A 13,817-nucleotide genomic window follows, 5' to 3' on the forward strand; every position below is an offset into this window, starting at 1 on the left:
CTTTGTCCAAATAAACCATTAAAAATGGCCCAAGCCCATTCCTCTACCTCCCCTTGTTGCTCTCTCCTCTCCCTCTCCCCTCCTCTCTCCCCCACTCTCACTCTCCCTGTCTCTCCCCTCTTTTCCTTTCTCTGGGTCTCTTTCTCTCTCTTCCCCCCCCCCCCCCCCCCCCCCCGCCATCAGTCTCTCGCCCCATTCTCTCTCTCTGACTCTCACCTCGCCCTCTCCCCACTCTTTCTCTCTCTCTCTCTATTCTCAATCCCTCTCCTCTTGTCTCTCCACCTTCTCTCTCTCTTTCTCTCTCTCTGCCAATAATCATCTTCACACAATGCAATTATTCACAAATATAATTGTTTTAAATTATTCTCTGTTGTTTCCGTGAGCTTTGAAGTAAAAAGAGATTTACCACATGTTTAATGAAATCCAGAAACCCTTTTGAGAGAGAGGGAGCGAGGGAGCAAGAGAATGCTGGATTAGGTGACATTGGATTTAAGGTGGGCAGAGTTTATTTAACTGGAGCTTCCCCAAAATGCCCCCGGTTTTGTCCTCCACCCCCCACTACTCCCACTCACTTCTTCTCTTCTACCACCATCGTCACCTTCTATCCCTCCTGGACCATTCCACTGCCTCCCAAGGTCCGTCGCAAGACGTACCCCTCTTTGACCGGTCATCTTTCCCCTCCCCAACCCCCTTGGCTCCCACTCTAGCCTGGGTGCCCAGCCAGCAGCGTCTAGCACCTTGGGATGTCCTCCCGACATGTAAGGCAGTGGGTAAATGTGAATCTGTATTGTATTATATTGTACAGTAAAACAGCATCGACATCTGACACAGTCTCTATAAAGTACCCTGAGATGTATCATAGAATCATAGAGTACTAGAATTATACAGCACAGAAGGAGGCCATTTGACCCATCGTGTCTTTGCCGGCTCTTTGAAAAGAGCTCTCCAATTCAATCCCACTCCCCCGCTCTCTCCCCATAGCCCTGCAAACTTATCCTCCCCAAATAATTATCCTGCGAGAGGGACGATACATAAACACAAGTTGTTGTTGTTGAGAGGGTCCCTGGTCACCATTAATGCCTATGCTCTTACACAGTCCTTAATAACCCCATTTGAAACTGTACTAAGTACGTCCAGGCCAGCTCCAGTTCAGAGATCTAAAGCTTTCCGTACTCTGCTCCATTCAGCATGCTGGTTATATGTAAAGATCCCTGTGCTCAGCTCCACGGAAAATGTCTGTGTCAAGTATGTCTCAGAGATCTGAAGCTCCCTGCCCGCAACAGCATTAAACACGTCCAGGTCAGCTGAAGCACAAGACACCCAGAGCTGTCTGGACTGCGCACATTCTAGACAGCTATAGCACGACAGGTGTACATCTCAAATGGGCTGCCAAGTTTGCCTGCCAATGCAACTATATCCTGTACAAACACAGAAGTTGCTGGGAACACAGCAGGTCAGGCAGCATCCATGGAGAGAGGAAAATAAGTTAATGCTTCAGCTCAATGACCTTTCGTCAGAACTGTATATCCCGTGAAGAGCTTCGAGACGTCCTTCTGACATGAAAGGCGTGATATCAAACGTAAGGATTATAATTATTATTATTTTTATAATTGGAGTTATTATTATTATTTTTATGTTTGAATTCAGCCGCATTAAGCACAGCATTAGGACAAGAGATTATGTCCAAGTCACTTGTGAGAGAGGACATCTGAAGCTCCTCGTGCCTAGTTCAATTAAGTTCATTTAGATTAACTCTAGTGCCGAGGAATCTAGATCTCCCTACACTCAGGCCTAGTCAGCTCCAGTACAGGAGATCTGGAGCTTCTTGTATTCAACCCCATTAAACATGGTCAGGTCAACTTCAGTTCTTGCCACCTGAGGTCAAGTGAGTACATCTACAGCTATTAGAGTAGTTGCACATCTCCGTGAACATTGACCCCATTCTCAGCAACTGAGCAAACTCGGTTGGAGGGGTTCGTGAAGAGAGCAGCAGGAGAGTAAGGAGTGAACCCCACTTACCTCCCCCCCCACGCCATGGAGGATACACCCTTTTGAGTACTGTGGTCTTAGCTTCTTAACAGCTTCTTGCAGTAAACCATTCCACGTTCCAATGACAACATACAGTTATATAACCCTCTCTGAGGAATACATCTCCGTTAATTCTTCCGGCCATGATCCCGAGAACATGCCCACTGGCTATTAATTCTCCCCTCCTCTCCCCCCGCCACAACCCTGTAAATAAAACACACTTACCGATCGACCAGGTAATCCCGGTTCACCTGCATCACCTTTCATCCCAGTTCGGCCCTGTGAGAAGCAAAGAGCGAAGAGTTAGTTGGGGGAGTTAGTCGGACGAACCTGTGTCCCAAAATACGGTTAACAGCACTACCGTGGATAAAGCCTTGAAGAATAATGACAAAGGAATTTTATGGAACCACTTATTTTTTGATTTGACTCAGAGTTGGGTTCAGGCATATTAGCTGAAGCACAGTTGCACTGTTTACATATTCCCAAGAGTCGCAATCTTGTCCTCATTCCATGTGGAGGAAAACAAAAGCTTTGCTTGAAAGCACCTATCGTCACCAGGGATCCGAAATTTGGCACAGAGGGAGCCACTCATTTCATATTCACTTCAAGTTATATTCATTCTCCTGGGATACATTTGTTTTCTCCAAACGGTCAGGGCTTTGGCTCACAGTGTTGAAGAGATGTTTCCAAGTTGCGTTGAGGAGGCAGGCATGAAGGTCAACTAACAGGCCTTGGATCGCTTGGGACCTCCCTGGGTTTTTCAGGCATTTCTTCTTGGAGCCAGCTCAGCCCCAGAGATTTGCCGCACAACTTCTCTCCCGTGGAGAATAGTCTTAAAGTGTCCGGCTGGCTCAATTGGACTCGCTCACGTCTCTGGGTTAGACGTTTGTAGGTTCACGCACTATGTTGGGACTTTGAACTCACATGGTCTACCCTGATGCTCCACGACAGGACAGTGTGTGTGTGTGGGAGAGGGGGAAGAAAGAGCACTGTTCATTATTGGGGGAGCTATGCTGTCTTCCATCGTGTCTGTACTGGTGCTCGCTCCCCCACTGGAGCTCTCTACTGTAATTCTATTCCCCTGCTCTTTCCCCAGTTGTCTATGAGCTGGTGCTCACTCCCCCACTGGAGCTCTCTACTCTAATCCCAAACCCCCTGCTCTGTCCTCCATTGAATAAAGTAGTGAAAGGGAAGTTCAGAAACAAATGATTTACACAAAAGGTTGTGAGGATTTTTAAGGGCACAGATGCAGAATTGACAGAGGCGTTGGAGGGAGAGGGATTTGGTAAACTTCGGAATTTAGGGAAAAGGTGAGAAATGAAAATTACTCAATTGCTGTAGGCTCGAGGGCAGAGCCGAGTCTCTGTGCTGAAATTACCTGCTCCTGTTTTATGTCTCCAATTTCTCTTCCAAACCGAATTAATGCCAATTCTGGAACAGCGTTCTGCATTCTGGCAGTGCTCACTGTGAAAATTGCTTCTGACCTCACCTTTTTTTCCCCTCCAGTCCCAATCGCTCCCTGCACATCCTATCACAGGAGCGCAGACGACAGAAGGCTATGTCCTGACTTTTGTAAAGTTGAATCCCAGCTATGTTGAACTTTCTTTGTAGTGCTTACGCGAGAGCTACCTCATAGCCTCTTCCTTGTAACTGCACCGTAGCTCCTACATCATAACCATCTTGTAGTTCTGATGTCGCAAAGGACACGGGTAAGATATATGGAGAAATGTCCGGGAAAAGGGATTAAAGGATCTTGGATTCTCACTCAATGCCAACAAGTCCTGCTGTGTGATGCCCCATTGTTGCTGTCAAGTGTCTTGAAATGCTCACCTGACCTAAAAGACTGTTAAGCCTTAGGTTCACACATATTAGTTCCAGCACTGTTACACTGTAGATATCCCCATATAAGGGGTGAGATGTTACTGTTTGAGGACATGATCTTACAAGAACATGCCAACAAGGATAACGTCTCATCAGTAGTCAAACCAACGCTACTAAGAATAATAATGCCGATACTCCTAGTGTTTGAAATGGCATTATCACATTGAAACTTCAGCGTTCTCTCTAAAGTGTAGTGACTGTTTTGCAGGTGAACACGGCAGCCAACGTGGGACTATCAACTCTTCAGCCTATTCTGTTCACCCAGTACGGCTCATCATGGCACTGGTGTTAGGTTCACTGTCCGTCCAACCTGAAGCCACAGGCAATGATCTCAAACTCTGGCACACCATCACAGGCGGTTTGTAATCCCGGAATCTTCTAGAAGAAAGTTTCTCCGTTGTTTACATTAGAGAGTTTTGTGGTATTAACCAAGGTGCCAAGACCACAAGAAAGGTTCAGTTGAAGAAGACCCTTTAGCCTACCTGAACTCTTCCTCACAGAAGACCCACCCATCATACCATTAATTTCTTAAATGAAACCCATGTCCTGGCCTCAATCATCATTCCTCATAATCCCAGTCCATCTGCTAATTTCACTTGGGTTAAGATTCACTCTGTTAACTCACCATTTCAGGGGCTCCACAATTTGACAAATCATTCAATTTGGTCTTAACTCTGAAGCTCGNTTTTTGTTTTATTTTCCCCTTCTACCCTATGGTTTCTTCAAAGATCTTTAGAGAGAAACAGCTTGAAAATGAATAATAAAAATTATAATTGTTACACTTGGTATAGCACTTTTCACGGTGGTAGGACATGCCAAATACTTTAAAGTGTAGGATATACTGTAAACTGAAGTGACTGTGTGTTTTATGGGTGAACGCAGCAGACAATTTACATACAGCAACGTCGCACAAACAGCTATGAAGTGAATAAGTGATTTTTTTTTTGGGTGGGGGGGGGCGTGGAATTGCCGGTCAGGACACTGGAAGAAATTCCCTTCTCTTTTCGAATAGTGCTCCGGGATCTTTATCATTCACCAGAATGGGCACAGATGGGACCTCGGTTTAGCGTCTCATCGATGGACAGATGAAGGCTGTATTTAGCCTATGTAAAAAGACAGTGGAATTTCTCTGGCAGCTCCCCCATTGACATCCCCCCCCCCACCCCCCTCCACTCTCCCCACCCACCTCACACACACAACAATAATTGGACACATTGAAGATTGAGAGGATTAACTTTCAGTCTTTAAGCTACGAGTGTGGGGTCCAGCTGGTTGCGGGCAAATGGGAGTGGGGGGGGAGGAGGGGAGTTAAGAAAGAAGGAAAAAGTCTACATAAACTTACAGACTCTCCTGGAATGGACAATCCAATGGGGCCTTGAGGACCTGGGAGACCTTGGGAACCTGGACTGCCAGGCTCTCCACGAGTACCAGGGGGACCCTGCATGTAATAATACAGAAAATAATTAGTAATAACAACAACTATTCTTGCATTTGATATATCGCCTTATCACATCGTTGATAAGGCGCTATATCAAATGCAACGACTCTAAAGCGCCTCACTGGATTTTTACTGTGTATTTTGCACACTGCAATGTCCAGCAAACAGCCACAAAGTGAATAATAATATTTGCATTTGACATAGTGTCTTATCACGTCTTCGAGACGTCTCAAAGCTCTTCACAGAATATACTGTAAAGTGAATTGACTATATATTTTGTGGGTGAAACGGGGCAGCCAATTGCGCACAGAAGTGTCCCATAAACAGTTGGATTGAGTGACCAAATCATTATTGTTATTATTTATTTAGTTAGTCAGTGTTTTTAGGAGATTATTACCCCTGGAAACACGATCTGCCAATTGACTAACAACCATTCCTACTGACTGCTGGGTAAACAGAGAGGTGTGGAGTAAGCAAACTTGCTTACGGTTTCGCCCTGCTCGGGAATCGAACCCGGATCCTCTCGTACGTGATGTGAGTGCTCTGACCACTATGCTACAGGACTCCACAGTGATATAATGACTTGTCGCATCATTGAGACATCTCAGAGTGCTTCACAGGATATACGGTAAAGTGGTTTTGACTGTGTGTATTGTGGGCAAAACTAAATTAAGACTGATGTCAAGAATCTCTACTGACCAGTGGTATCTTAAGGTTCAACGCAAAGAATGCTCACAAGGGCTGAAGCTCTGCGAGGAGCCTGACCTGGGACCTCTAATCGCCCGCTTGGCATGAGATCCACACCAAAAGGGCAAGGCCACATTAGCTGCCTACCTGTGCTCCATTGTTGCCTCTTTCTCCTCTGGGACCTTTGCTTCCGAAAGATCCCTGTCAATGAGAAACAGACATGGTCAGTTCAGAAGGAGGTCATTCAGCCCATTGTGCCAGAGCTATCACTATCTCTTGAATCTTTTTATAAGCTTCTTACTAGTCCCATTTTCCATCGCTTTCCCCAAATCCCTTGGTGTTTTTTCTTGCCTAGGTGCTTAACCGGTTCCCTTTTTGAAAGGCTCTCAAGATTGGTTTGGATGAAGAAGACCCATTGATCTCACCCCTCCAGAACACCCACCCTATCATCCCCCCCATCACTGCATCGAAATAGTGACATGGAAGGATGGCACCTCAGTGCTTTCCCTCCAGCACCACATTGGAATGTCAGCCAGTGAGTGTGGAGAGGGGATTTGAACCACGGAGGTAACAGTGCTACTGACAGAGCCAGGCTGACAGCAAAGGGTAGTTAAAAGCCATGTTCGTCCCATCTGGACAAGGTTGAGAGGAGTCTACTGTATCTGGTAGGGGCATCTGCTCACAATGTTATAATAACATAATCCTTGCATTTAGTAAATTTACACACAGCAATGTGAATTTGCGAACAGCCATGTAGTGTATGACCAATTTTATTTGGGGGATTGTTGGCCAGGGCACTGAGAGAGGGGAACTCCCTTCTCTTTTCGAACAGTGCCATGAGATCTTTAAAGCCCACCAGATCAGGCAGACAGGACCTCGGCTTAACATCTCATCCGAAGGACGACACCTCCCGACAATGAGGCGCTCTCCCACCAGCATTGTCTCAGAGTGTCAGCCTGGACTGAGTTCAAAGTCCTGCCATAAGCTTGAACCCATGGCTTTCTGCTGCAGCTGGAAGCGAGAGGCAGAGGAATCGGGGTGAGGTTAGGAGGATCCTTCCATCGAAGGGTTGTTGATGTCAGGGTGTGGAACGAGACGTGGCCACTGAAGCAGTGAAGCCGCAGGGTGTTGATCTGCCCAGATCTGCACCTGCCATTCTCATCTCATAATCATGATTCAAGTTCAGTAATTACACCCTGCCAGTGATGGATGAGTCTTCCGCCCACGAGCCCGAAGCTTTGCTGACACCTATACCCGTGAACGCAGAGAAAAATAATTATAATAAGCCTTGCATTTGATCTAGGGCCTTATCACATCGTTGTGATGTGTCAAAGCACAGAATATACTGTATTTTGTGGGCGAAACATGGCAGCCAACTGCGCACAGCAGTGTTCCGCAAACAGACGTGGATTAAGTGGCTTTATTTTGGAGGGATTATTATCCCCAGGAAGCGATCCGCCAACCGGGTTCCTACTTCTATGTGATAAAGAGAGGCGTGTGGAGTAAGAAAACTTGCCTAAGGTTTCGCCCCCCCCCAGGAATCGTGTGCGAGGAGAGTACTGTAACCACTTCACTATGGGACTCTAAGTTATTTGATACTCACCGGAGGACCCGGGGGCCCAGGGGGTCCAATGCTGTCTTGAGTGCAGGTGCAGGCATGTGGGAGGGCAGGACACTTTGCCTCAATCCTCTGTGAACGTGAACACATCTATGAGTGCTGTTGCCAGATTTAGCAATAAAATAAGTCATCCTGACATTTGATGTGCCACCATTGACAAGGTCGTACAAAACTCACCCGTACCAAACACCGCACCCCCATAACTCTGATGCTCACGAGGCTTCACTAGCTCCCACCTCCAAAAGGATTGATTTCCAGATCCGCACCCTCAGACACAAATCCCTTCACAGGCTCATACAGATCAGCTGTGATCTAATAGAGTGGCGGAACAGGCTCTAGGGGCTACATAGTCTATTACTGTTCCCATGTTCACACCCTGTCTATCTCTATTTCTCTAACCTGCTCGTACCCCACTCCTCTGCTCCTCTATTTCACATCGTTGCCACCATTGTTACAAAGCCTTCAAACTGATTCAATCCCTCCATCTCGCCCTCTCTTTATCTATTTTTAAGTCCCACCTTAAGATCTACCTCTTCAACTGCACTTATTGTCACCTCCCCCTCCCCCTCCCCGATACCATAGTGCTCTGAAACTCTATCCTACATGAAGGGTGCTGGGTAAACACAAGCTGGTGTTGATATCGCTCCTTTCATGTTGGGAGGACATCAACAAATCAACAACTTGCATTTGTATAATACCTTACACGTGGGTAGCATCTGGGAGCACTAAACTTTTTGGATGTCTTAAAGTGCTTCACAGGATATAAGGTGAAGTGCTGTGACTGTGTGTTTTGTAGGCAACAAAGTCTGGCCTCTGATGCTAGGGTGGGCTGGACGGGACACCTGGAGCAAGTCGGAGCCTGCTGAGTGGAGGGAGCAGACGGGTTTATAGGGAGTCAGCAAGTTAGAGAGATAGGAAGGGGCAAGGCTGTGGAGGGCCTTGGAAGTGAGGATGAGGATTTTGAGCTCTATCCTCTGAGGGATGGAGAGCCAGTGGAGCCGGGCGAGGGTGGGGGGGTAATGGGATCACGGAGCCTGGTGCGAGAGAGGACACGAGCTGCAGAGTTCTGGATGATCTGCAGCTTGTGGAGGAAAGAGTTGGGGAGGCCGACAAGGAGGGAGATTCCATAGTCGAGCCTTGAAATGACAAATGTGTGTATGAGGGCTGAGGCAGTGGTGGAGTCAGGCAATGGTGCGGGATGTTGCATAATCAATTAACATAATAAAGAACATCACAGAACGGGTGCAAAACATTCTACAGGGGGAAGGCGAACATCCAGAATTTGTGGTCCATGTTGGAATCCATGACACAGGGGAAAAAAAGGGCTGAGCATCAGAAGCTAGGGAAAAAGCTAAAGAGTAGGACGTCAAAGGTGGTGATCTCTGGATTACTCCCAGTGCCTCATGCAAGAGAGTATCAAAATAGCAGGATCAAACACATGAATGCACGGCTGGAGAAATGGTGCAGAAATGAGGGCTTCAGGTTCCTGGAACATTGAGACCAGTTCTGGGCAAGGTGGGACCTGTACAAGGTGAATGGGTTAGACCTGAACAGGGTTGGGACCAATGTCCTCGCAGGGCGGTTAACTAATGCTTGGGGAAGGGTTTAAACTAATTTTGAGGGGGGAAGGGAATCAGGATCTGGAATCAGAGAGGAGAAAAAACTTACACAGAGGGCTCAGAGAGATGAATAGCAATACAATAGGGAGTAGTCTAGAAAAAGGAGGGATTAGATGGGGGAGAAATGCAGAGCAGAGTCAATCGGTCTTGGAGTGTGACAAATAAGATTGGTGAGCTGCAGCCTCAAGTTGCCACATAGGGTTATGATTTATTGGCAAAAACGGAGACTTGGCTCAAGCAATGGCAGGAATGGGAGGTGAATAATCCTGGCTACCATGTATTCAGGAGGGATAGGGAAAGAAAAAAAGAGAGGGAGTGGGGTGGCAATATTGATTAAAGACACAGGGTCCAAAACAGAATCTATTTGGTTAGAGTTAAGGAGCAGAAAAGGAGCTGTTACAATGTTAAGTGAATACTGTAATAATAATCCTTGCATTTGATATAGCGCTTTTCACGTCTTCTAGACTTCTCAAAGTGCTTCACAGAGTATGCTGTAAAGTGAAGTGACTGCATATTTGTGGGCGAAATGTGGCAGCCAATTGCGCACAGCAATGTCCCACAAACAGTCGTGGATTGAAAATGACCAATTTATTGTTGTTTTGTTTTGGAGGGATTATTATTAGGCTCTGTGTGGAGTAAGGAAACTTGCCCAAGGTTTCTCCCTGCTGGGAATTGAACCCAGGTCTCTCGCTTGCAAAGCGAGTGCTCTCACCACTGAGTTACAGGACTCCACAGTGTTAAGGAGAGAGATGAGCAAATCCGCAAGCAGATTTTGGAAAGATGTGAAACCAATAGAATAGTGATAGAGGGACTTCAATTATCCTAACATAGACTGGCAGTGCAAGGAGGAGGAGGGAGGAAGGATTACTATGAAATGGGTGCAGTATAACTTTCTGGATCAGTATGTTTCCAGCCCAATAAGGATAGGAAGCAGTGCTGGATCTAGTTCTGGGGAATGAAGTGGAGCAGGTTTCAGTAGGAGAGCATCAGGACGACAGTGATCACAACAGTATTAGGTTTAGAGTCCTTATGAAAAGGGACAAGGAACAATCAAAGGTGAAGATACTCAACTGGAAGAGGGCTAATTTCAGTGAGTTAAAAAGGGACCTAGACAAGGTGGGCTGAAAAGAAAAATTGGCAGGTAAAACACCTAACGAGCAATGGGAAGCCTTCAAGGAGGAGATAATTCTGGGACAGAACAAATACATTCCCACAAAGGGGGACGGTAGAGCGTCCAAACCTCCCTGGATGAATAAGGAAATTGGGATTAAAATAAAACAGAAAAAAAGAGGCTTATGAAATCCGGAAGATAATTAAATAGAATATAGAAAATACAGAGGAGAACTGAAAAAAGAAATAAGAGGGGCAAAGAGATTGTATGAGAAAAGATTGGCAAGTAACATAAAAGGGAACCCTAAGGTATTTTATAAGCATATAAAGAATAAAAGGTTAGTCAAAGGTAGAGTGGGTCCAATTAGGGACCAAAGAGGAAATCTTGTTGAGGCAGTGGACATGAATGACATACGGAATGAGTACTTTGCATCTGTCTTCACAAAAGAAGAGAATGCAGCCAATGCCACAGTATCAGAGGAGAGGGGAGAAATTGGATAAGATAAGAATAAACCAAGAGGAGATACTAAAAAGGTTTGTCGGTGTTCAAGGTAGATAAGTCATCTGGTCCGGACGAGATGCATCCTAGGTTACTGAGGGAAGTAAGGGTGGAAATACCGGAGGCTCTGGCCACAATCCATCAATCCTCCTTGGACACCGGGGTTGGTGCCAGAGGACTGGAAAGTTGCAAATGTTACTCCCCTGTACAAAAAGGGGCAGAAAGGTAAACCCAGGAACGATGTCAGCCCTACGTCAGTAGTGGGAAAACTTCTAGAGACTATAATCCGGGAGAAAATAAAATTTCACTTAGAAAAATATGACTTGATAAAGGACAGTCAACACGGATTTGTTAAAGGCAAATTGTGTCTAACAAACCTGATATTTTTTTGATGAAGTAATGGAGAGGGTGGATGAAGGTAATGCAGTTGATGTAGTTTATATGTATTTTCAAAAGGCGTTTGATAAAGTGCTACATAAGAGACTTGTAAGCAAAGTAGAAACCCATGGTATTGAAGGAACAGTGACAGCATAGATACAGAACTGGCGGGGAGACAGAAAGTAGAGAGTGGTGAACGGTTGTCTTTCTGACTGGAGGGAAGTGTGCAGTGGTGTCCCCCGGGGGTCAGTATTGGGGCCACTGGTGTTTTTGATCTATATAAATGACCTGGACTTGGGTATAGGGAGTACAATCTCCAACTTTGCCGATGATACTAAATTAGGAAAAGTAGTAAACAGTGAGGAAGATAGTAACCGACTGCAAATGGCCATAGACAGACTGGTAACACGGGCAGACACGTGGCAGATGAAGTTTAATGTGGAGAAATGTGAATGATGCATTTTGGGAGGAAGAATGAGGCAATATAAGCTGATGGTACAATCCTAAAGGGGTGAAGGAACAGAGAGACCTGAGGGTTCATATCAGTAAGTCTGGCAGGACAGGAAGATAAAGCTGTGAAAAACATAGGGATACTGGGCTTTATAAATAGGGCATAGAACACAAACATTTCAAAGAGGAAGTTATGATGAACCTTTATATAAAACACTGGTTAGGCCTCAGCGAGAGACTGTGATCAGTTCTGGGCCCCACACTTTAGGATTGATGTCAAGGCATTGGAGAGGGTACAAAGGAGATTTACCAGGACGGTACCAGGAATGAGGGACTTCAGTTATCAGGAGAGGCCGGAGAAGAGAAGGTTAAGAGGAGACTTAATAGAAGTTTTCAAAATTATGAGGGTTTCCCTTATGAGGGTGAAAAAGGAGAAACCGAGGACACCAATTTAAATAGTTGAAAAAAGAAAGAGGTGAGGTGAAGGGAAATGTTTTCGCACAGTGAGTTCAGATCTGGAATGCATTACCTGAAAGGGTGTTGGAAGCCAATCTGATAACAACTTTTAAGAGAGAAGTAGATAATTATTTTGGGAGGACGTTTGCAGGGCTATGGGGAGAGTGCGTGGCAGTGGGATTGATTTGGATAACTCTTTTAAATATACATAATAATGCAGACATAATGAGCCAAATGATTCTATCAGTGGGAAGAATCCCTGACTCCAGTGACTGATCTGCCCCTTCAAGTCCTGCCGATGAGGCAGGGTGGCTGTGCTCTCGTCAGCAGTGCCCTGGAATACTGCTGGAATCCAAATTGAGCTTGGAGTTGTTCTACAGTTCCGCTTCAATGACACCCCACTCACCTCTCCCTGTGACCACCCCTCCCCCCCCACACACACACACAAGGAAGGAGCACTCCCCCTCGATACCTTCAGTCTCCTCTATGCCTCTGCAACCCCACCCATTTGGCCGGTGAAGGAAGAAACTCACCATGGATGGAAGGTCACAGCACTGGTCTCGAATGGCCCAGCCCAGGCTGCAGATGATATCAAAGCTCTGGAGCTGAAACTGAGGAGCAAAGAGAAGAAGGTTGATGTCAGTAACAAGAATTGGCCCTTGAGCACTGCCCAGCACCAGCACAGGGACTGGACTGGCCTCAATATAGCCCAATGCACATTTACATTGATACAGTATCTTTCACATCTATAGGATGTCCCATGGCACTTAAAAAAGATGACTGGGATCACAAGCTGGGAGTGAGAGCCAAGGGGGATGGAGGGGTAGTCTCGTTATAGGGGTAGGTCTTGAGACTGACTTTGAGCGAGGGGAGGGAGAGAGTGAGTTGGAGGGAATCTAAGATGGAGTTCCAGAAAGTGGGAGACTCAACACCATGTCTCCGTTCTGCAAATTTTGTCTGCGTGTGGGCAATGGGGGCGCAATGGGGGGTAGATACTGTGGTGTGTGAAACTCCATATAGCACAGTGCTAATAAATGTAGTCACCAAGACCGGTCAGTAACTAAAGACTGGACTAGGTCATCAAACAGCACGGTTGACTGCATTTCTGAAAATGTGATAAATTAGTACAGCACACAACGCAATTTACCAACTTGTGGCTCCGTCACTTACTGTAGCTGATCTGCCCTTGGCTCCCTGGGACTTGACCAGCTTTCCAAAGATCTCAAAGCCGTCGGTGCTGATGTTTCCGTGTGGGTTTGCCGGCTTCTCTTCAACTTCCTGGCAGTCGACAATCAGCTTCACGCTGTCTTGGTTCACCAGGAGATGGACCTGCGCACAGAGGTGGAAGGTGAAAGGGTTAATAACAGTCAGCAATTGGAGACACGAGTGAGACCTTTTCACAACCAGTAAGAGTCTCATTCTGACGACTGACAATAATAAGTCTGTGTCGACTCTAAAAGGGCAATCCTTTCAGACCCATTTACCTGCCCTTTCGCCCTATTATCCTGATAGCTTTCTCCTTTTTATATATCTATCTAGTTTGTTTTTGAAAGCTAATTTAGATTCTGCCTCAACCACAGCTCCCGGCAGGACATTTCCATATCCTAACCCACTCTGCGTGTGAAAAAAAAACTCCTAACCTCTCATTTGCTA

The 13,817-nt window shown here is 46.0% G+C and overlaps 1 protein-coding gene across 3 annotated transcripts in view; it reads right to left on the reverse strand.

Moving 5' to 3' along the window:
* Window positions 1-13,817, reverse strand: part of col12a1a (collagen, type XII, alpha 1a) — a 152,836-nt gene that overhangs the window by 27,452 nt on the left and 111,567 nt on the right. For all 3 annotated transcript variants that reach the window (XM_007906341.2, XM_007906339.2, XM_007906340.2), the window contains 6 exons: window positions 13,335-13,493; window positions 12,698-12,775; window positions 7,638-7,724; window positions 6,182-6,235; window positions 5,252-5,347; window positions 2,254-2,307 (listed from right to left, as the gene is read on the reverse strand). In XM_007906341.2, the coding sequence (XP_007904532.2) occupies window positions 2,254-2,307; window positions 5,252-5,347; window positions 6,182-6,235; window positions 7,638-7,724; window positions 12,698-12,775; window positions 13,335-13,493 (528 nt within the window). The remainder of the gene's footprint in view (window positions 1-2,253; window positions 2,308-5,251; window positions 5,348-6,181; window positions 6,236-7,637; window positions 7,725-12,697; window positions 12,776-13,334; window positions 13,494-13,817) is intronic.

Source organism: Callorhinchus milii, unplaced genomic scaffold, assembly GCF_018977255.1.
Source record: "Callorhinchus milii isolate IMCB2004 unplaced genomic scaffold, IMCB_Cmil_1.0 Scaffold3, whole genome shotgun sequence".
Taxonomy (NCBI): Eukaryota; Metazoa; Chordata; class Chondrichthyes; order Chimaeriformes; family Callorhinchidae; genus Callorhinchus; species Callorhinchus milii.